Source organism: Sorex fumeus, unplaced genomic scaffold (assembly GCF_029834395.1).
Source record: "Sorex fumeus unplaced genomic scaffold, SorFum_2.1 ptg000029l, whole genome shotgun sequence".
In the NCBI taxonomy this organism is placed as follows: domain Eukaryota; kingdom Metazoa; phylum Chordata; class Mammalia; order Eulipotyphla; family Soricidae; genus Sorex; species Sorex fumeus.
In genome coordinates this window covers 2,990,301-3,012,778 of record NW_026606086.1, presented here as the reverse complement: position 1 = coordinate 3,012,778, position 22,478 = coordinate 2,990,301, and the positions used below count along the sequence as shown (strand labels likewise).

At 56.2% G+C, this 22,478-nt stretch overlaps 1 protein-coding gene across 1 annotated transcript; it reads left to right on the top strand.

Annotated features, from left to right (window-relative positions):
- The first annotated feature begins 1,192 nt into the window (after positions 1-1,192).
- B4GALT7 (beta-1,4-galactosyltransferase 7) lies at positions 1,193-11,287 on the top strand. Its single transcript, XM_056115475.1, has 6 exons — positions 1,193-1,332; positions 6,869-7,231; positions 8,637-8,862; positions 9,843-9,926; positions 10,191-10,295; positions 10,713-11,287. The coding sequence occupies exons 1-6, from the start codon at positions 1,283-1,285 to the stop codon at positions 10,866-10,868; spliced, it is 984 nt and encodes a 327-aa protein (XP_055971450.1). The 5' UTR covers positions 1,193-1,282; the 3' UTR covers positions 10,869-11,287.
- The last annotated feature ends 11,191 nt before the right edge of the window (positions 11,288-22,478 follow it).

The window sequence follows — 22,478 nt, the reverse complement described above, 5'->3', positions numbered from 1 at the left end:
TGTTGAAACATGGTTTTTCACCTGGGGCAATCGCAAGTAGGATATTTGCCTTGCACTGGCCGACCCAGGTTCAAACCCCATATGGTCCCCCTAGCCCGCTAGGACTGATTCCTGAATGCAGAGTCAGGAATTAAGTTCTGAGCACCGCGGGGTGTAGCCCTGAGACAAACCTCTCCCCCACAAAATGTGATTCTATCTGTTTAGTTTGTGACCACACCCAGCGGAGCTCAGAGTGACCCGTGGCGGTGCCAAGAATCCCGTGCGGGGCGGGTGGGATGCCTCACCCGGGCCACCTGGCCGGGGTAACGCTGTTGCAGTGAAACTGCGGGTTTCTGGGGCCTCCAGTCCCGGACCCTCACTGGGGCGCCGCTTTCACTTTCGTCCCCGCCTGCCGTGGCTTCACTGCGTTTGCTCATTTCCCACAGTCGCCTGTGAGTTTCCTGCTTTGGAGAATTTCCCCTCGAGCCACAGGGCAGCAAGTGGGTGGTCTGCACTGCCCGCTGTGGACCCAGTCTCCAGCCCCTGCCCAGAGGGTCCCGAGCCCCGACGGCGCCCAGAGGGTCCCGAGCCCCGACGGCGCCCAGAGGGTCCCGAGCCCTCACAGCGCCCAGAGGGTCCCGAGCCCCGACGGCGCCCAGAGGGTCCCGAGCCCCGACGGCGCCCAGAGGGTCCCGAGCCCTGACAGCACCCAGAGGGTCCCGAGCCCTGACGGCGCCCAGAGGGTCCCGAGCCCCGACGGCGCCCAGAGGGTCCCGAGCCCCGACAGCACCCAGAGGGTCCCGAGCCCTCACAGCGCCCAGAGGGTCCCCGAGCCCTGACGGCGCCCAGAGGGTCCCGAGCCCTAACAGCACCCAGAAGGTCCCGAGCCCTCACAGCGCCCAGAGGGTCCCGCGCCCGTCAGTGCCCAGGGGGTCCCCGAGCCTTACAGCGCCCAGAGGGTCCCCGAGCCCTAACAGCGCCCAGGGGATCCGGAGCTCGTCGGCGCTCAGGGGGTCCCCGAGCCCGTTAGGGTTAGGGTTAGGGTTAGGGTTAGGGTCGGCGCCCGGAGGGTCCCGCGCTCCCCGGGAGGGCACCCGCGCGGCCTAAGGCGAGGCGCGCGGCTCAGGGGCGCCCCTGGCGGCAGCGGCGGGCCGGGCCGTGGCGGACGCGGAACCCTCGGCTCGGGCCCGGTTCCGGGCGGAGCGGCGGCGCGGCGGCCCGGGGGGCGGCGCCAGGCCGGGGGCGGCGGGGGGCGAGGCCGGGCCCGGCAGGGCTGCCCCATGCGCCGCCGCCGCCCCCGACCATGTTCCCGTCGCGGAGGAGAGCGGCGCCGCTGGCCTGGGAGGACGGCAGGTGAGCGCGGGGCCGTCCCGAGGGGCGTCCGGCTGCCCCTGCGGACCCCCGCCCCTTGTCCCGCGGGCCCCGGGGTCCGCGTCTCCCCGCGCCCCCCTCGTTGGGCGCGGGCCTCGGCGTCTGCCCGGCCCCCGGCCCCGCCAGCCCGCCGGGTTCTCAGACCGCCCCTGGCCGCCGCCCCCTGCCCCTGGCGGGCCACTTCCGGCCCGTGTGTCAGGTCCGAGCCGGCCCGACCTCGCCGTGGACGTGGCCGTTTCCGCTCACCCCGCGGGGAGGGTCCTGAGCGGCCTGGACTTGGGAGGACCCCGCGAGAGGACCCCCACGGGAGGACCCCCATGGGAGGACCCCCATGAGAGGACCCCCACGGGAGGACCCCCACGGGAGGACCCCCATGGGAGGACTCCATGAGAAGACCCCCATGGGAGGACCCCCACGAGAGGACCCCAGGGGAGGATCCCCATGGGAGGACCCCCACCCTTCACCCGTAAGCGTGCCTCGAAAACCTGACCCGCCCAGAGCACCTGACAGCGGGTCCCTGTGCTGGCCCCCAGCTCCTGAGAGCAGCAGGCACCCGGCTTGGGCGCCCTGGGAGGGCCTGAGGCAGTGGGCAGAGCTGCAGCAGAGAGGGATGCTGTGGGGCCCACTCCGAAAAGCTCTCTACCCGAATGAGATCGGGGCTCTCTACCCTAATGAGAGCGTGCAATCTTCCGGGTCTCAACCTTCCCTTCCCCGAAATGGGATCATAGTATGTATTCTGCGGCGCTGTAAGGGGTGGTGTCATACTTGTAAAGCTTTATTGTTTCCTGGGCTCCCAGATAATGCTGACACGCCCAGAGCCCAGTGGGATGTGATTAACAATACTGAGACCTCCCAGATGGGGACCTGGGGTCTCGAACTCAGAGCCTCAAGCATATGAGTCCTGCTCTCCAGTCCTTTCTTTTGGCTTTTTGGGTCACTCCCGGCAATGCTCAGGGGTTACTCCTGGCTCTGCACTCAGGAATTACTCCTGGTGGTGCTCAGGGGACCATATGGGATGCTGGGAATCGAACCTGGGTTGGCGGCGTGCAAGGCAAACGCCCTCCCCACTGTGCTATCGCACCAGCCCTTTGAGGTATTCTCCCCTTCACATTTTGGGTTTTGGGGCCCACGCCGGGCAGTTTGTGGGGCTGCTCAGGGCTCTGTGCTCAGAAGGCCATGAGGTGCTAAGAATCAAGCCAGGGTTGGCGCCTTTTATTTAGTTTTGGGGTCACTCCCAACAGTGCTCAGGACTTGAAGTTCTTGGTTCTGCACTCAGGGATCACTCCTGTGTGACTCTGGGGACCACATGGGATGCCAGGGATCGAACTCAGGCTGGCTGCATGCAAGGCAAGTGCCCTCCCCACCGTACTATTTCGGGCTCCACGGAAAATATCTTAATCTGTCATTTCTGGTCCCTCCTCAGCCCCTTCAAAAGTGAAACTTACAACTGGGCTGGGAGGGGCCAGGGTGATACCACAATGCCTCATTCACAGCCAGCCTGGGCACCCCCAGGAGTAAGTCCCGAGGGCAGAGCCAGAAGGACCCTGAGCATCACCAGGTGTGACCAGAAAACAGAGACTGTGAGCAGACAGCTGGGTGTTCTGACCTGTCACAAAGGTTCTGGTGGCAGGAACAATGAAAGTAAAGGAGAATTTTTATTTCCTGGTGCTTCTGGAGGAGGGGGTGTTTTGGGGTTGTAGTGGGCAGAAGTGTAACAGCAGGCAGTGGGGCCAGCGCTAGACAGGATTCACTGGCCTTCCGAGAGCACGTATCCTCCCCAGGATCTTTGGAACACACAACCCCAGGAAACGGGCTGATGGCAGGTCCTGCTCTGGACACAGGTGCAGTGATCTCTGAAACCGAGTCAGGCTCAAGTGATCATTGAAGTCGCTGCCTCAAGAACTGGCCTCTCTGGGCTTCGTTTTGCCTTTTCAGTCCTGAACACAGTGATTGGAAGGGGGACCGAACCTCTATCGGTGACTTGCAGCCCAGCCGACCTGGGCCTGCAGGTCCTGGGTTGGCCACCGGGGGCGCCAGGCGCTCCCGTCCTCAGCGTGCCTGGCCCTGCTGGACACCTGGTCGCCTCTCTAGTGGCCCGTGTTTCTTGGGCCCCCTTAGATCTCAGCATGCAGATGTGGGAAGGGGAAGCTGACCCACAGCCACCCCCAGCGAGCCCAAGGCTCTTGAGTCACACTCGCTGCTTCTCCCCCTCCAAGCCGGCCTCTGTCCCCGCGTGGGGCCCCGCGGGCCCCGTCAGCTCCCAGCAAGGAGGCTCGAGGTCGGGACAGACACAGCAGAGCTTCTGGCCTCCCCCAGCCACTCCGGGGTTCGGTTCCCGGCCCTCCCCCACGGAAAGCCCCAACACCGGACCCTGGGGGGTAAGTCACACACGGCTCCTGGGCCTGGCTCCAGGCTGCCGGCGGGTGGTGGTGTGTCAGAGCAGCGAAGGTTCCCTCCTGCCTCTGAGTGTGACTTAACACATGCATGCCGCATGCAGCGCCTCCGTCCCTGTGACTCACCTGTTGGGGACCACACAGTATTAGTGCTCTAGTTGGGAACCGGGTCCCTTCTGGAGAGAAAGGGGAGCGAGGAGCCCTGGAAAGTTACAGAGAGAGCGTACACAGGGAGAGGGCACTTGCCCTGCATTGTGCTGACCCAGCTTTGATCCGAGTATCCCGTATGGCCCCCTGGGCTCCGCCAGGAGTGATACACCAGGAGCAGAGCCAGGAGTGAGCCCTGAGCACCGCTGAGTGTGGTCCAAAAACAGTAACAACAACAACAACAGAAAGGCTACAGAGCAGGAAGCTTAGACGGGCTCCAAAACAGAACCCATAGTGAGCAGCCCTGGGCTTGGGCCCGGGCTGGCCCCAGGCAGCTGGGCTGACCTTGGCAGTTGACGGAACTAACTGGGAGATGCAGTCGGAGATGCACACTTCAGACACGCAGGGCTGCGGGAGAGGCAGGAGGCTGGCCAAGCAGTGGATGCAGAGCAAGAATCTTTGTCTTATGAACAAGAGCAGCTCAGCTTTCCAGGGTGTAGGCATTTCCCATGCATTGCTCTGGGGCACTGGGACCACCCCCTGCCTGGTGACCTGTACCTCCACCCAGCAGCTTGGGAGACTCCGAGGTTCTGACTGTCAAACCTGGGCCAAGGGACCAGAGTGATAGTTCAGCGGGTAAGGTAAGGGTCTTGCAGGTGACAACCCGGGTTCGATTCCTGGCATCTCATGGCATCCCGTCCCCCAAGCACCAGCAGGAATGATTCCTGAGCATTGCGGGGTATGGTCCAGACACCAAAGCCAACCAACAAAACACCTGGGTGGGTGCCATGTTAGGCAGGTACCCAGAGCCCCACTGTCTCCTCACCCGCAGTGTTTCTGTGTAGAGGCTCATGCAGGGTAAGGAACAGGTGAGAATTGTTTTTTGTTTGGGGCAGTACTTGGGGCTGACCCAGGGCCCACCCTGTGCAAAGCTGAACTTTACCACTGAGTCACCAACCCATCCCTGGGTGTATTATGAGCTGAGAGCCACAGGCAGAAAGAGTTTGAGGGCTGGAGAGATAGCTCAGCGGGGAGGGCACTTGCCTTGCATGCAGCCAACCTGGGTTCAATCCCTGGCATCTTATATGGTCCCCTGAGCACCACCAGGAGTAATTCCTGAGTGCAGAGCCAGGAGTAACCAAGAGCATTGCCAGGGCGTGGCCCAAAAGCCAAAAAAAAAAAAACAAGCAAAAAACTAGAGACAGTTTGAGATTGTAAAGCAGACAAATGGCCTGGCAGATTATTTCAGAAGGTACCAGTGTGGGAAAGACCCGCCCTTGGGAGAGGGGCACACTTGATGGTGCTGGAGTCTACTCAGGAAGGCGGGATGCTGGGGCTGAATGATGGTCAGCCACGTGGAAGGCAAGCAGCTCACCCGTGGACTGTCCCCAGCCTCCTTTCTTTTAAAAAAACGGGCCACACCCAGCATTGCTCAGGAGCTACTGGGGATACACCTGACAGCAATGTGGGAGGGCATGTGGTGTCACGAGCTGGGCAGTGGACTGTCCCATAGGAGCCCCCTCAGGGCCCAGGCGCTTCCCTGGCTTCTCTTGGGTCCTTCAGCCCCACCGTCCCCATCAGCACCTTCCAGAAAGATACTGAGAGGAATCTGGCAGATGAGCTCTGCCATTTTGTTGGACTTTCTTTTATTGTCTGTTGTTTTTTTTTTCTTTTTGGGTCACACCCGGCGAAGCACAGGGGTTACTCCTGGCTCTGCACTCAGGAATTACTCCTGGCGATGCTCAAGGGACCATATGGGATGCTGGGAATCGAACCCAGGTCGCCACGGGCAAGGCAAATGCCCTCCGTGCTGTGCTATTGCTCCAGCCCCCTATTGTTTGTTTTTTGAGGGGGTTGTTTGTTTTGGGGGGCCACACCCAGCAGTGCTCAAGGGTTTTTCCTGACTCTGCACTCAGGAATTACTCCTGGCAGTTCTCGGGGGCTCTCTGAGATGTGGGGATCAGCAAACATCTCCCCTGCTCTGCTGTCCTCTGGCCTGTGTTCTACTTTCTGACTAGCCTAGACGGCTATCTCCCTATGCTGCTTCCACATCTCCCTCACCCTTCTGCTGGGTTTCTTTTTTTTTTTTTCTTTTTCTCTTTGGGCCACACCTGGCAGTGCTCAGGAGTGACTCCTGGCTCCGCACTTGGACCAAATAGGATGCCAGGGATCACCCTGAGTCAGCCATGTGCAAGGCCAACACCCTCCCCACTGTACTGTTGCTCCAGCCCCATTCTACTGGCTTTCCAACTTCTTGTCTGTCTTTTGCTCTTTCTTGTGCTTCTCTCTTTTTGTTTTGGGGTCATATCCAGTGGTTTGCAGGACTTACTCTTTGCTAAGCTCTTTGCCCAGGGATCACTTCTGGCAGGTTCAGGAGACCAGGGACCCGATGTGGTACCAGGGATTAAACTTGGTACCTGACAGTGAGGCATGCTCAGGTTTGAGGGTTCAGATTAGCTTAGTCCACAGTAAACATTGCACTTCGAGCAGGGGCCTCGTCCCAGCTCTGTGTTTGGGGGTCATTCCCAGCAGTGCCTGGGGGTCATGTACTGCTAGAGGGTGGGACCTGGGATGTCACCTGCAAAATCTGTCCTCCCACCCTTTACGCAGCTCCTGGTCAGAAGGGGTCCAGAGCCACATCTGGGGGTGAGAAGGGATTGGGGGGAGCAGGTAGCAAGGCACAGGGGAGTCTATATGCATCTGCCCTGGATGGAAACCTCTGTCCTGGGGTCCCCTGAGGGCACCTCAGAGGAAGAATTTCTAACAGGCAGATGGGCTTGGGCGCCTCCAGCCGTCCTGGGAGGTCTGGGGTCCAACCTGGGCATAGGGAGCCATCCAGTGCCTGAGGCTTGTGGAAACATCACCACATGTGGCAGTTGCTTCTGCTCTAACCAGGGGCTTAGGCGGTCACTGCAGGGGCGTGGGTGTGTCCCGGGGCCCCGACTCCGACCTCTGAGCACCCCCTCTCATTCCTCCAGGCCCAGGTTGCTCCTCAGTGGCCTCCCTCGGAAGTGCTCCATCTTCCAGCTCTTCGTGGCCTGCCTTCTCCTGGGCCTCCTCTCGCTGCTCTGGCTCCAGCTCAGCTGCTCCGGGGACGTGGCGCGGGCGTCCAGGGGACCAGAGCAGGAGACCCTGGGGCCCGCCCGGCTCTGTCCTCCAGAGCCGCCCCCTGAACACTGGGAGGAAGACCCGTCCTGGGGGCCCCACCGCCTGGCCGTGCTGGTCCCCTTCAGGGAACGCTTCGAAGAGCTCCAGGTCTTTGTGCCCCACCTGCATCGCTTCCTGAGCAGGAAGAAGGTCCCGCACCACATCTACGTGCTCAACCAGGTGGACCACTTCCGGTAGGGGCCTCCCCAGCCACTCCCCACTGTCTGGGTCTCCCTTTGCCCAGGCTTCTGGTTGGAAGGTGCTGAACCCTTTGCTGATGACTTGGAAGATCAAGGCCCTGCCCGTGTCATCTGTTTTATCTCTCTGGCAGTGCTGGGAGCTGCCGGGAGCCTGGGATTGAACCCAGGCCCCACAGGCACTGTATATTGCCGCTTAATCCACACCACCATCACCCATCTCGTGGGTTCTGTTTCATTTATTTTTGCTGTTTGATTTTTGAGCCACACCCAGTGATGCTCAGGGTTTACTCCTGGCTCTGCACTCAGGGATCACTCCCGGTAGTTCTCAGGGGACCGTATTGGGGTGGGTACTGGGGATTGAACCTCGGTCAGCCGTGTGCAAGATAAACTTGCTGTATTATCACTCCAGCCCCTATTTTTTAATATTTTGAGACTCAGTGATGGAAGGACTCCTCTTGGTCAGAGTTCCAGGGAGTCACGCCTGGAGGTCCTCCGGGAATTGGTGCTGGGGGGCAAATATGGGGCTCCAGGGGCCAGTTGGTAAGACTGTCGTGACTGATCACTGCTTAATCAAGCACGCCAAGACCACCTGTGGCAGGGAACGAGGAGGTTTCTGTTACACCGGCTAGTCAGACCTGTGGGTCGAGGTGAGGCCAGCTTTGAGACCTTAGACAAGGCTCAGGGGTCCGAGAGTCTGTTTGTATCAGATATCACTGCAAACTCATCATTTTGCGTCAGACTCAGGCAACATGGGGGCACACTCACAAGATGGCATCTTTTCAGTGTGGTTACAGGGAATTTGCTAAATCTGCACTTTCTTAGAACAGGAAGTTCATCCCAAGTGCAGACAGAGTGGACATCTTTTTAAAACTTTCTGCCTACAAGCACATCATCTTCTCTTCAAAGTACTTTCTATAGATCTATTATAAAAGCAAAGATAACGTAGGATAAATTTCCATGATAACAGTATAGCGGGTAGGCCTCTTGCCTTGCATGCATCTGATCCCTGAGCACAGAGCCCAGAGTAAGCCCTGAGCACCACCAGTGATGGCCCAAAATGAAAATTTTTAAATGCAGGTTTTCAGTATGTGAAACGTTAGTGAAACCACGATTCCCGCCATCCCCCCTGCGCCCTGTCCCCAGGGCCAAGCTCAAGGCCCCCACTGACTCCCATCTCGGGCCTGGACCCTTGGGGTCTGAGCCTGTCTGCAGCCCCCAGTGCCCCTAATCTGCCCCACTAGCTCCCCCTGGTGGCGGCAGGCTGCCAAGGCGGGGCTCCGTCCTGGCCTTGCCTCCCCTTCCCGTCCCCCCCCCCCCCCCAATCTGGAAGGAGGGTCTGATTGCTCCTGCCCCCACCCTGTCCGGGGCTGGACTCAAGCACGCCCCTCCACGCCCCCAGGTTCAACCGGGCGGCCCTCATCAACGTGGGCTTCCTGGAGAGCAGCAACAGCAGCGACTACATCGCCATGCACGACGTGGACCTGCTTCCGCTCAACGACCAGCTGGACTACGGCTTCCCCGAGGCCGGCCCCTTCCACGTGGCCGCGCCCGAGCTGCACCCCCTCTACCATTACCCCACCTACGTGGGCGGCATCCTGCTGCTGTCCAAGCGCCACTACCAGCTGGTGAGGCCCCGCGGAGGCAGCCGCGGCTCTAGGCCGGAGTCGGGGTGGCGGAGGGTGCCCCTCGACCAGCAGTGCAGCCCCCACGGCGGCAGGAGGAGCCAGTCCACGCCATGAGAGCTGCAGAAAGATGGAGGTGCCACGGCTCCCAGAATGGCAAGGCCTGACACCAAGAGTTAGATCAGGGCTTCAGGCACTTTGCCTGGCAGGAAACCAATTCTGACTTAATGCCCAGCACCACTTAAGAGTCCTCTGAGCAAAGGCAGGGTGAATCCTGAGCACTGGGCCAGGAGTAAGCCCTGAGCACCAACAAATGTGACCTAAAACACCCAAGAATTTAAAAAAAAAAATGGCCAGGCCAGAGAGATGGACACCGGGTAAGGCACTTGCTGCTGACCCAGGTTCGATCCTCAGAACCCTGTAGCGTCCTCTGAGTGATCACTGAGTGCAGAGCCAGAAGTAAGCCCTGAGCACAGCCACGCAGCAGACCTCAGTATGCTCCCCAATGCCCCACACAGCAGGCCCCTGTGCTCACCGGGAGTGATACCTGAATGCAGAGCCAGGAGTAATTCCTGAGCAGAACCCAGTATGGCCCCAAAACAAATCAAAAATGATGTGTATATATTGGAGCCGAAGAGACAGCATGGCAGGTCAGGCACTTGCGTCGCACACAGCAAATCGTGTTTGATCATCAGTAGCCCATATGCTTCCTAAGCCCAAGAGGAGTGAGCCCTGAGCATCAGTGGGTGTGGCCCAAAAACACGCGCGTGTATGTGCTGTGTGTGTGTGTGTGTGTGTGTGTGTGTGTGTAAACGTGTAAGCAGGACTGGTGGAAGCAGATGAGGCTGGCACTTAAGCCCATCAGAGCTCCCCTGAGAGGGCCCTGGAGGAGCAGGCTGTGTGGGCTAGGTGCTTGCTAAGGGGAGAGGGGGACGGGGGGCTCCCTGGGAGTCACGGGCATTCACACTGCCTGTTCCTGTCAGTGCAACGGGATGTCCAATCGCTTCTGGGGCTGGGGCCGTGAGGACGACGAGTTCTACCGGCGCATTAAAAGAGCTGGGCTTAAGGTAGGACCCCACACACACACCCCAACCCACCTTGGGGCTGCCCCTGCAACTCCCCTCCCGGCCTTTTGCGGCCAGTATAGAACCCCTAGGGCAGGACCCACCTTCAAGGCTGTCCTCGGGTGGAAGTCCTGGACTAGCTCTCCAACCCCAGCCACCCTTGCCCTGCCCTGCCCTGCCCTGCCCTGCCCTGCCCTGCCAGAACCGTCAGAGCGCCCCCCAGTGGCGTGGAGCTCCCTGACCTAATGCCACCCACTTTGGCCTCAGCTCTTTCGACCCACCGGGATCACCACCGGCTACCAGACCTTTCGCCACCTGCACGACCCAGCCTGGCGCAAGAGGGACCAAAAACGTACTGCAGCTCAGAAGCAGGTACGGGGGTCTGGGAGGGGGCTGGCAGATTAGCAGCCACGAGTTCAAGCCCCAGCACTGCCAGGAGTGCAGCTCTGAGGGGTCCCCAGATCGCTGCTCCCCTGTCTGGGCCCTGCAGGCGTTCCTAGCTCAGATCGGACAGGCACTGTTGAGTCTGTTTCCCCCTCAGGCCCCTGAGCTAAAAAGCCATTCAGCAGCCCGGTTTGGGGACTCGAGGGAAGCTCCAGGTATCCCCGTTTCCCAGCCTCCTCCCTGTAGCCCCTCATAGGCCCCACCAGAAGCTCTGCTCACCTGGACGGGGCTCAGCGCTTCGCAGCAGAACCCCCCATCTCTGCCTGTCTGGGGTCCCGGAGCATCTGCTGACACCAGGTGTAGGGGACCCTGCCTGACCACACCTCCCACACACTTCTCTCCCAGGAGCAGTTTAAGGTGGACCAGGAGGGCGGCCTGAGCACTGTGAAGTACCGCGTGGACTCGCGCACGGCCCTGACAGTGGCCGGCGCCCCGTGCACGGTCCTCAACATCCTTCTGGACTGTGACAAGGCCTCCACCCCATGGTGCACATTCAGTTGAGGTGTCTGGGCCAGAACCTTCTGGAAGCCTGGGCCCTGGGCCCTCCCACACGTGACAAAGAGGCTGCGGTTGCCATGGAGACCCAAGGGTGTGACTGATGCCATCTGTGGGCAGCCGGCCCCACCGGAGCCCTGCAGGCTGGAGTTGCCCTGGGGCCCTCGGTTCTGAGATGCTGCGCCCTTCTCCCCGATAGAGACAGGAACTTGGCTTCGCCGTGGATCTCAGCCCTGGCACCTGGCCGCCAGCCTCGCCCTCTCTCCCCACGGCCAGGGCCATGGCCAGGCTGGACACTGGCAGACCCGTGCTGGCCCCATGGGTGCAGAACAGCTGACAGCATCAGCCCTGCTGCCCCCGTTTGTTCGAGGGGACCGGGGGCTCCCCTGGCCTTGCCCAATGTTTGGCTTTTCACAGAAACTAGGACGCAGGATTCTTCCTGTGAACTTGGCTCATTTGTCAATGACCTCAAGTAAGTGAAACTGGAAGAAAGAAAAAAGAAAAAAAAATGTGAACTGCTGTTTGTCGCCTGTTTGTGGCTGAGGGGCTGGGCAAAGGACAAGCTGCATGCTCAGGACCACCCCTGCTGGTCCCCTGATCTCAGGTGGCGCCTCTGCCGTCCCAGGCCCCCATTAGCAGTGGGGAGGCGTGCCCTGCCCCGCTGGGATGGACATTAGAGCTCCCAGGCTTGGAGGGCGAGGACAGTGGTTAAGATGCTTGCCTTCATGCAGCTGACACTGGGCAGTGCCCCAAAGTGGATCGGTCCCCTGTACCCCACCCCCTTACATACCTTCCCCAGGCCTAGAGTGGCCGAGGAGAGGGCAGCCCAAACCACAACTCCCCTCCCCCAGCAGATGCAAAAAAACAAAAGGCAACTCTTCCAGAAAAGGGCTGGGGTCTGGAGAGAGAGTATGGGGTTAAGGTATTGACTTTGCAAGCAGCTGACCCTGCTTCAATCCCTGGTACTAAGCCAGGAGTAGCCCCTGAGCACTGACAGCTGTAACACTCCCCCCTTCCAAAAAAAAAAAAAAGGTGCAAGGAGCAGGTAGGTTCGTTCCCTGATGTCCCGTGTGGTCCCCCAGGCTCTCCAGGAGTGATCCCTGAGTGCAGCCAAGAGTAAGCCCTGAGCACTGCTGGGTATGATCCCCAAACACACACATATACATATATAATTTATATATATATGCACGTATATATACACATAATTTAATCTCACTTAGGTGGCAGGGTATCTGCCCTACTCCAGCTCCCTCTAGCTGCCTGTTTCATGGAAGTTTGGGTTGGGGGGGGCAGCGTGAGGAGAAAGCTGAGACTATTCTCAGGGGTCAGGTGAGGTGCCAGGTCTCAGACCCACAAGACTGAGGGACTGAAGTGATAGTACAGTGGGTAGGGTGCTTGCCTTGCACACAGCCGACTGGAGTTTGATCCTCAGCATCCCACATGATCCCAAGTATCTCCAGGAGTAATTTCTGAGTGCAGAACCAGGAGTAACCCCTGAGATTTGTCGGGTGTGACCCCCCCTCCCCCACCATACACACCAAAAATAACTAAAACTGAGATGGAATCATGGGATCCTGAAATCCACACCCCCCCCCCCTTTCATTGTGCCACCTACAGGGTTCTGGTATAGCTAGAGTTGTTTTCCCCCAAAAGAGCTTCAAGACACATTCTTGAGGTAAACAATGAGAACAGCAAGGAGAACACTTTTTTTTTTTTTTTTTTTTTTGCTTTTGGGTCACACCCGGCGATGCTCAGGGGTTACTCCTGGCTTTTCACTCAGGAATCACTCTTGGCGGTGCTCGGGAGACCATATGGGATGCTGGGAATCAAACCCAGGTTGGCCGCATGCAAAGCAAACGCCCTACCCGCTGTGCTATTGCTCCAGCCCCAGCCACACATATTTAAGGGCTCAAAGCCGTGGAGCAAGACAGTGAACACTGAACTCAGCCTAAGTCCCGGCCAGACCAAATCAAGCATGGGGTGGAATGACAGTACAGCAGGGAGTGTGTTTGCCTTGTGTGTGGCCTACCTGGGTTGGAGCCCCAGCATCCCATAGGGTCCCCCGAGCTTGCCAGGTGTAATCCCTGACTGCAAAGCCAGGAGTAAGCCTGAGCTCCAAAAGACAAAAATTCAAATCTCCAGAGCTGGAGCAATTGCACAGCGGGTAGGATGATAGTTTTGCACACAGCTGACCCAGGTTGGATCCTGGCATCCCGTAACCATCCACCAGGAATGATTCCTGAGTGCAGAGCCAGGATATTAACCCCTGAGCATAGCCAGGCTCAAAAATAAAAGCAAACTACAGAAAATAAAAACGACATCAGTTCTGTTCCATCAGCTCCCTATGTTACAGGCAAGCGTTCCAGTCACCTCTCTGCACACGGAGTTCAGAACTGAACGAACGGAGGGGAAACTCACAGCAAAGAATAGTATGTTCAGGGTTCTGGTGGGAGAAATAGAGGAGAGAAGACAGTTCCCGGCATCCCATCTGGTCCCCTGGCACTGCCAGGAGTGATCCCGGAGGGCAGGACCAGGAGTAGGCCTGAGCATCCCCGGGTGTGGCCCCAAATCAAAGCCCCCAAAGCGCTCCCGCCTTAGCAGTCCACAGCCAGGTGCGAGGCCTGGGCACCCGGGCAACACGAAGGGAGGGGCAGGGTGGGTCGTGCGCCCCCAGGCCGGCTTAGCCCGAGCTCCTGGGCTGCAAGAGGGCTCCGGGGCAGTCAGTCCTGGGTCTCGCGTCCCGCTGCGGTCCCACCCCTTTGGCGCAGACCACGGGAGGGGATCGTTCCCGCCTGGCCTGTGGCCGGTCCCTGCAGAAAGACTCCTTGGCCCGTCCCCGCGCGCGGCAGACGCTTCCCCGCCCTGCGGTCAGCTCGTCTCTCTGTCCAGAGTCCGAATCACCCTCGAACCCTGGACGGGTCTCTCGGCAGTCATGTCCCAAGGGGCGCGGTGGAGGGAACGCGGGGACGCGCTGGGGGGGCGGGGAGGGGTACCGCGGGGGCGTGCTTGGGGCGGGAGGCGCCGCGGGGGCGCGCGGGGGCCTTGGGGGCGCGCGCCGCGCAGGTGCCCGCGTCCGGGGGCGCAGGCCGGAGGTCCATCGCTCCAGACGGGCCCCACCCGAGCTGCAGCCGGCCATGAGGGACCGGGAAGGCTTGTCGAGAGAAGGAGCCGAGCCGGGGGCGCGGGATCGGGGGCGGCCGGGCGGGAGGGTCCGGGCTCGGCGTGCATGGGCGGCAGTGACCGTGACCGCCGCGGGCGGGCTCTGCTCCTGCGGGCCCAGGGTCCGGTTCGGCTCTGGGTTCGGCCGGGTCCCACCGGGCGCCTTCCGGACAAGACGCAGTGACAGAGCAGACCCTGCTCCCGGCTCACCCACATCTGCCCCTCCCAGCCCCCTGAAAGAGGGCGGCTGCCGGCACCCGGGCAAAGGAGGACAGGGTGGGCGTGCGAGGAGATGGAGATTTGCTGCCCCCACACGCGTGCGCTGTGACTGTGACCAAGAGACCTTTCCCCAAATTTGAGAGGGGCAAAATTGAGTCCTCTTTCCTGAGGTCCCACTGGTCTCTGGGTCCCCTCCCCAGTGCTCCCAGGCCGGGTATAGTGAGATGTTTGGGGGGAGAGGGGGAACTAGGGTGTTCAAGGGCTTATTCCTGCTGTGCACTCAGGGATCACTACTGTCCGGCTTGGGGGGCCACATGTGCAGGGGGTCGAACCTGGGTCTGCCACCTTCAAGGAAAACACCAGCTGTATACTACAGCTCCCAACACTCTTTGGGACTTTCTATTGGGCTTAGAGATAACCCAGCTGTGCTTGTGGGGAACATTATGGGATTCTGGGGGATCGAACACTAGGTGTGATCCCTGAGCACAGAGCCAGGAGTAATCCCTGACCACCGCCAGTGGTCCCCCGAGCACTACCAGAAGTAATTCTTGAGTGAGTGCAGAACCAGGAGTTACCTCTGAGAAACACTGGGTGTGGCCAAAAAGGAAAAGAAGAAGAATTGGTTGCAGAAATGCGATGATTTAAAAGGCGGCTTCCTCAATCACCCATGACCCCAGAGTTTGGGGAGAAGGAAAGAAACCAAGTGGCAGAGGGGAAAAGAGATGGATGGGAGGCAACCGCGTGGGGGTGCGGAGGCAAGGGATTTAAGTACATCAGCGGCATAAGGAATGATGGAGCTGAAGATCGAACCCACGGAATCAACAACACTGACATCATGAGACCCAAACCTTATCGGACCAAGCCCCTGTAGGGGCTAGAGAGATAGCACAGCGCGTAGGGCGTTTGCCTTGCACGCGGCCGACCCGGGTTCGATTCCCAGCATCCCATATGGTCCCCTGAGCACCGCCAGGAGTAACTCCTGGATCGCCAGGTGTGACCCAAAAAGCAAAAAAAAAAAAAAAAGAGGCCCTGTAGAGAGGCACGAAACTTGCTTTCTCACTGACAACTGGGGCTCAATCCCTCTGGCATTCCAGATGGTCTCCTGAGCACCACTGGTAAACAGGAGTGATTCCCAAGTGCAGAGCCAGCAGTAAACCTGAGCATCTCTGGTGTGACCAAAACAAACAAAAAGGTACCAGTCGAGATGGCAGGCTGGGACGGAGGCAGTGGGGTAGGACCTGGGGACATGGCAAAGAGAAGTTGGCATGGATGCTAGAATTCTGTCTAAAACCCGACCCAACTATGAATAACCCAACCCAACTATGAATAACCCAACCCAACTATGAATAACTTGGTAAACCATGGGGTGTGAGTTCAGAAAAATACAGACGTGTACAACGCGTGCATTGGTGGCCAAGAGCCTCCTCCCAGCAGAGAAACAAAGACAAGGGAACACAGACTGATGGTTCAAGTGACCTTTTTAGTGGGGGGCGGGTTGAGTTTCCCTCCCTTCCCCAAGCAGAACCCCAACAGCCAAAATCCTCCAGAACCCAGTCGCAGCCATGCTCAAGGCCACACTCCACATGCTCCAACGAGCTTCACGCATGAAGGAACCAGCAGAGGAACCCAGGTATGTGGGACCTGGGACTGAGATCTCCAAGCCTGCTCAGATTGGGACTGGGCCTCCTCCACCCAGCTGCCCAGTTTTCCAGTAGCTTGGCAGTCACACCCACAAACTGCCCCCGGCACCATGTCATCTCATCAATAGCCAAGATCCAGAGACTATAAAACCAAACTCCCGGAAGAGAGCGATGCAGTATTTCCTAGAGCGTGTGGCCGCAACCTCCTATACTCTGGCCCACTGACGCACCTAAATTAGCACACATTTGTTTGGTTTTAGCATACTTGCTTGTATTCTCTTATATATGGGCTTAAATGGCCCCAGAATGAAATCAACAACCTTCACACACTTCCCTCTTATTGTGGTGGGAAGATGCTCACTACAGAATGCTATCTGTAATGAACTATTGAGAACTGCTTTATGAAAATAAAATGTATAAAAATTACAAAAAAAAAGTGCATTATGTGCACGAATGCTAATGCAGAGCTGTTAGCACGCTTATAGAACATCTGAAGGGTTTGAGGCCCAGGACTGCATGTAAGTGTGATTGCTCATCTGCAGAAGTGAAATGTTTTAGTGGAGGCAGTTCTCTTGGGGGAATTAACTCAAGGAGACACTCTGTCTCCCAGATATCTATATTGCTTTTCTGTTTCCCTTTAGTTGGACATACTAAACAATTAAGTTTACCTCTTTTTTTTTTCTTTTTGGGTCACCCCCAGCGATGCTCAGGGATTACTCCTGACTCTGCACTCAGGAATTACTCCTGGAGGTGCTTGGGGAACCATATAGAATGCTGGGGATTGAACCTGGGTCAACCATGTGCAAGGTAAACGCCCTACCCGCTGTGCTATTGCTTCAGTCCCTTAAGTTTGCTTCTTATAAATATTTGCAGTTATTTGGATAAACACAGTAAGAGATGTAGATTCCGGAGCTTAGTTAGACTCTGAGGGCAAGCAAGGCTTGCCGTAAATCCCAGACTAAGTCTTCAGGCCAGCCCAGCCTTCCCTTTCCCGTGTGGGTTCTGTCTTTTAAGCCATAAGGCTTGCATCAAGACTGTGCTTTTATGCTTTCTAGACTGTCCCATTTCTATGCCGGGGTAGCTTTGCTGTTCGCCCCAGGTCCATCCCAGTCCCACCACGGGACCTCCCTTTCGGGGTGTTAGAAACTATGGCAGCTGAAGCTTGAGTCAAGTCATCTTATGACGAATACCCAGGAATAGATATATTTCAGAGTCAATCAAATTCCACATATCAGAGCAGCATTAATGGTCTTTCTGTATTTAAGCAAAGAGCATTGCTCTATGGCAAAATATGAAAAGGCTATAGGGGAGAAATTTTGACTTACAAGGAACTATGACTGACTTTGAGAATGTAACAATGAGAGGTATCGCACAAAGAAAAGGTTAAAGATAAACTCAGGGAATCAGGGGTACTCACAAGAGCACTGTAAGTTTCTCTGCGGGGAGGAAAAGGGGCAATTCACACTTAGGGTTAGTATCCAACAATGGTGGTTTAATAAAATGAAATCAAAGGGAAAAAATAAACTTAGCTTGTCCTAGCAAGGCTTTTTCCAGAGGCTGGCATCAAGCCGGGAGGAAATACCACGAGTTCTGCAAGATTCTCTGAAGCTGTGAGCACGGATGGCTGAGTTATCTGGAGAGGCGCTGTAGACGCTTTGTTCCCAAATATATGCAGGAGACCTTGGGAATCTGCTACAGAGCTTCTGTCTCTATGAATCTGGACCCTTAAGGCTCCAGCTTGAAAAAACAAATTAAGTTAAATTAAAAGACTCCAGCTTGGAGGGGCCAGTGCAATAGTACAGTGGGGGAGGGCACTTACCTTGAATGAGGCCAACCTGGGTTTGGCACCCAGCATCCCATAGGGTCCTCCAAGGACCACTAGGCATGATCCCTGAGCTCAGAGCCAGGAGTAAGCCCTGAGTGTACACAGGTCTCTCTCTCTCTCTCTCTCTCTCTCTCTCTCTCTCTCTCTCTCTCTCTCACACACACACACACACACACACACACACACACACCGCAATAAAAGACAACAACAACAGGGATTAAGGGACTTGCCTTACACACACACTGACCCGGCTTCCCTCCCCAACACCACATACAGTCCCCAAGCCCTGCCAGGAATGACCCCCATGCACGCACAGAGCCAGGAGTAAGCCCTAAGCACCACCGGATGTAGCCCAAACCCTGGCCAAAAAGATTCTAGCCTGCAGAGTTACTTTAACACAGATGTTTGGGGTGCCAGATGTGTGCCCCCTGCTCAACTAAGGGGGTATCTTGGGTGTATTAAGGATGCAGGAGTTTCTTTCCACTGTGCTTCCTTACCTCTGTTTTTGTTTTTTGTTTTTGTTTTCTGGGGGGGGGGGGTGTGGGTTTTGGTTTTTTGTTTTTGTTTTTTGTTTTGTTTTGCTTTTTGGCTCACCTGGAGATGCTCAGGGGTTGCTCCTGGCTCTGCACTCAGGAATTACTGCTGGTGGTGCTCGGGGGACCATATGAGATGCTGGGAATCGAACCTGGGTTGGCTGCATGCAAGGCAAACGCCCTACCCACTGTGCTATCGCTCCAGCCTCCCTTTGCTCTGTTTTTTCTTCCTGGGGAAACCCTAGGAGCAGCATGTGTCTCGGGGCCGGCGTGGGGGCTCAGGTGCTGACAGCATGCTGGCACACGCAGGGCCTATGGTTTGTTCCCGGCACTGCCAGGTGCAAGATGGTTTGTAAACTTGGGGACTCCCAGGCACCACTAGGTGGGGTCCTATGAAGAAAAAAAAAGTGGAACTGGAGAGATAATACAGTGGGAATGCACTTGTCTTGAATGTGGTCAATCCCAGTTTAGACCCTGGCACTGCGTAGGGCTCCCTGGGCACCACCAGAAGTGACCCCTGAGCACAGAGCCAGAAGAAATAGCCCAATGCTACCCTCAAAGTTCTCAGCATTAGACTATATGCCTCATATACATGAGACAGAGTTAGATTCCTGGTTAAGAAAACAATAAAAGTGCAGCTCTCTAGACAAAAGGAGAGGTGGTAGGGGGCTTGGAGCAAGAGTACAGTGGGTAGGATGCTAAACTTGCATGTAACTGACCCAGTTTCGAACCCCCGACATCCTATATGATCCACCCAGAACTGCCAAGAGTAATTTCTGAGTACAGAGTCAGGGCTAAATCCTGAGCATTACTGGGTATGCCCACTGGAAAAAAAAATTAGGTGTGGCGATGGCAGTGGGGGTGCTAGAGAGTGCAGGTGACCATGTGCGGTGTTCTGGGGATCAAACTCAGGGCCTCACACACAGAAAATCAAGCTCTCTGCTGAGCATCTCTGACCCCAAGAGAGTATTTTTGTTTGATTTTATTTGGGGGCTACACCCAGCCTGCCTCAGCGACTACCTCCAACCATGTGCTGAGGGGTCAGCTTTGAGGATCAAACCCCGGCTTTCATGTATCACAGGTTTAATCCTGTGATGCCTTCTCTCGGGCATGTAGAGAGTTGATCATTTGTGGGGGGACCGAGCTCAAGACAGTGCTCCTGGCTCTGTGCGGAAGGACCTCTCTTAGCTCTGTGCTCAGGGATCATTCCCGGTTCTGTGCTCAGGCATCACTCCTGGTGGTGCTCACGGGAATGGAATGGGGTGCCAGGGATGAAATCCGAGTTAGCCACATGCAAGCAAGGACCTTACCTCTGTACTGTGTCTCTGATCGAGAGTGTATCTTAATAGTCCTCATCACAGGAGAAAATTGGGAAGTCCAGAGGCTGGGGAGATGGTTTTAAGGGTGAGAGCACAGCCAAGCATGTGGGAGCCCCGGGTTCTAACCCCAGTATCCTATAGAATCTCCAGAGCACTGCCAAGGATGGCCCCTGAGCACAGAGCCTGGAGTAGTCCCTGAGCACTTCGGGGTATGACTCCAAAGCCCAACATGCACCAAAAACCTTTTTTTGTTGCTTTTTGGGTCACACCCGGCGATGCACAGGGTTTACTCATGGCTCTGCACTCAGGAATTACTTTTGGCAATGCTCAGGGGACTATATGAGATGCTGGGAATCGAACCTGGGTCAGCCAAGTGCAAGGCAAACTCCCTACCCGCTGTGCTATTGCTCCAGCCTCCACCAAAAAACTTTTTAAAGGGCCAGGAAAACAGCTCAAAGGTTTGGAGCCGATGCTTTGCATGTAGGTTTAGTCCTGGGTTCAGCCTCCAGCACCATATGGCTCCCAGAACACCACCAAGATGAGCCCCACTTCCTGTTGGCGTGGCCTCTATGCCAGGGAAGAGGAAGGGCTGGATCAGGATGAGGCAGCGGAAACGGACTAGAATGTTGCTGATCCCGGTTCCATCCCAGTAACCTCAAATGGTCCCCCACATCCTGCCAGGAGTGAAGTGATCCCTGAGTGCAGAGCCAGGAATGTGTCCTGAGCAGCACTGCTGGATGGTGTGTGTGTGTGTGTGTGTGTGTGTGTGTGTGTGTGTGTGTGTGCGCGCGCGCGTTCTGTGTGTGAGAGAAGAAAAGAAATGAAATGAAATGAAAAAAGAAAAGAAAAGAAAAGAAAAGAAAAGAAAAGAAAAGAAAAGAAAAGAAAAGAAAGGAAAGGAAAAGAAAGGGAAAGTTGCCTTCTGCAGTAGCATGGTCAGAGGGAGCTGGGGCAGCTGCCTGACTACTGTCGTCCTGCAGGGGGCGCCATGTACCCAGTAGCGGCCTCGGAAGCCTGCCAGGAGGAGGCGGGCGAGGATGCTCAGTTCTTCTCAAACCCCAGCTAGATCTTCTGCACTGTGGGGGTTTGTGTTTCTCGTTTGTTTTTTTATTATTGGGTGCTCAGGGCTGACTCCCGCCCTGCGCTCCCTGCCAGGCGAGTGTGGCGCTGTGCTGCCTCTCCAGCACACCAGGTGGACTTTTCCAAAAAGCGTTTGCTTTGCTGTGCGCAGTGCCGGTGCTCGGAAAATAACACGTTGCTTTCGGACTACAAGCAAACACACGCAGCCTGCAGCACTCACAGGTTGCCTCCGAAAAATGCCAGCTGGGCCCCTGGACAAGTCCTAGCAAAGGTGGAGATTTATGGGCAGAACTTTCCCAAAAAAAATGTGCTGCAGTGAGCACCAGCTTCAAAGTCCTTAGCCTAAGTGTGTCTGCTACTCACTGATATTCAGTCTGGCCCTTTTTACTTTCCATTCAAACTCCATTTCACTTTCAGATTATTTCTCTTTCTTCCTTTTTTCTTTTTATTTTTTTATTTTTTATTTTTTTTTTTGCTTTTTGGGTCACACCCGGCTATGCACATGAGTTACCCCTGACTCATGCACTCAGGAATTACTCCTAGCAGTGCTTGGGGGGACCATATGGGATGCTGGGAATTGAACCTGGGTTGGCCGCGTGCAAGGCAAACGCCCTACCCACTGTGCTATTGCTCCAGTCCTCTTATCTTTTTAAAAAAAATCTTTTTTGTAGCGGTGGGGTTGACAAACCAGCAGTACTCAGGGCTGACTCCTGGCTCTGTGTTCAGGGATCACTCCTGGCAGGGCTCAAGGGACCATAAGGGGTGCTGGGGATTGAACCCAAGTTGGTTGCATGCAAGGCAAACACCCTACCCACTGTCCAACTGCTCCAGTCTGTGCTTTTAATTCCCCTTCGCTGTGTTCAGGAGTCATTCTTGATAGTTCTCATAGGGTCATGAAGTGCCAGTGTTCCCCAGTTTCCCACATGCAAAGCATATACTTGAACCCATTAATCCAGCTCCCTGACTGTTTATTTTATTTTTTTTAATTGATTTTTTAAAATTTGGGCCTTACCTGGCAGTGCTCAGGGCTAACATAAAAGGTGCTGGGGATTGAACCCAGGTTGGTTGCATGCAACTTTACTGCTGTTCTGACCCCCACTTTCTTTTTATTAAAAAGGGGCCACACCTTCCAGTGCTGGGGTCTGGGGACAGGTCAATAATTATTGGGGATCAAACTCAGAGCCTCACACATGTGAAACATGCACTCTATCATTTGATCTTATCCCTGAGACCTAACTTTTGTTTTGTTTTGTTTTTTTTGTGGGGGGGGAGAACCACACCAGTCAGTGCTCAGGACTTACTCCTGGCTCTGTACTTAGATATCACTCCTGGTGGTGCTTGGAGGACGATATAGGGTGCCAAAGATCAAACTCAAGTTGGACACATGCAAGACAAAAATCTTACCCACTGTACTACCTCACCAGCCCTCTAACTTTACATTTGTAAAGTTTGTTTTTTTGTGGGAGGCCACACCCCGTGGTGCTCAATAGCTACTCCTTGCTCTGTGCTCAGTAATCACTGCTGGCAGTGCTCAGGGGACCATGCAGTGACAGGGATCAAACCTGGCTTGACAGGGTGGAGTGATAGTACAGTGGATAGGGTATTTGCTTTGTATGTGGCCAACCCAGGTTCAATCCTCAGCATCCCATATGATCCCCAGAGCACCACCAGGAGTAATTCCTGAGTGCAGAGCCAGGAGTAACCCCTGAGCATTGCTGGCTGTAACCCCAAAAACTAAAACAAAAACAAAAAAAAATCTGGCTTGGCATGCAAGGCAAATAAAAGCCTTTCACCTTGGCTCTCTCTCCAGTCCCTAGCTTTACTTTCGAAATGATTGAAGT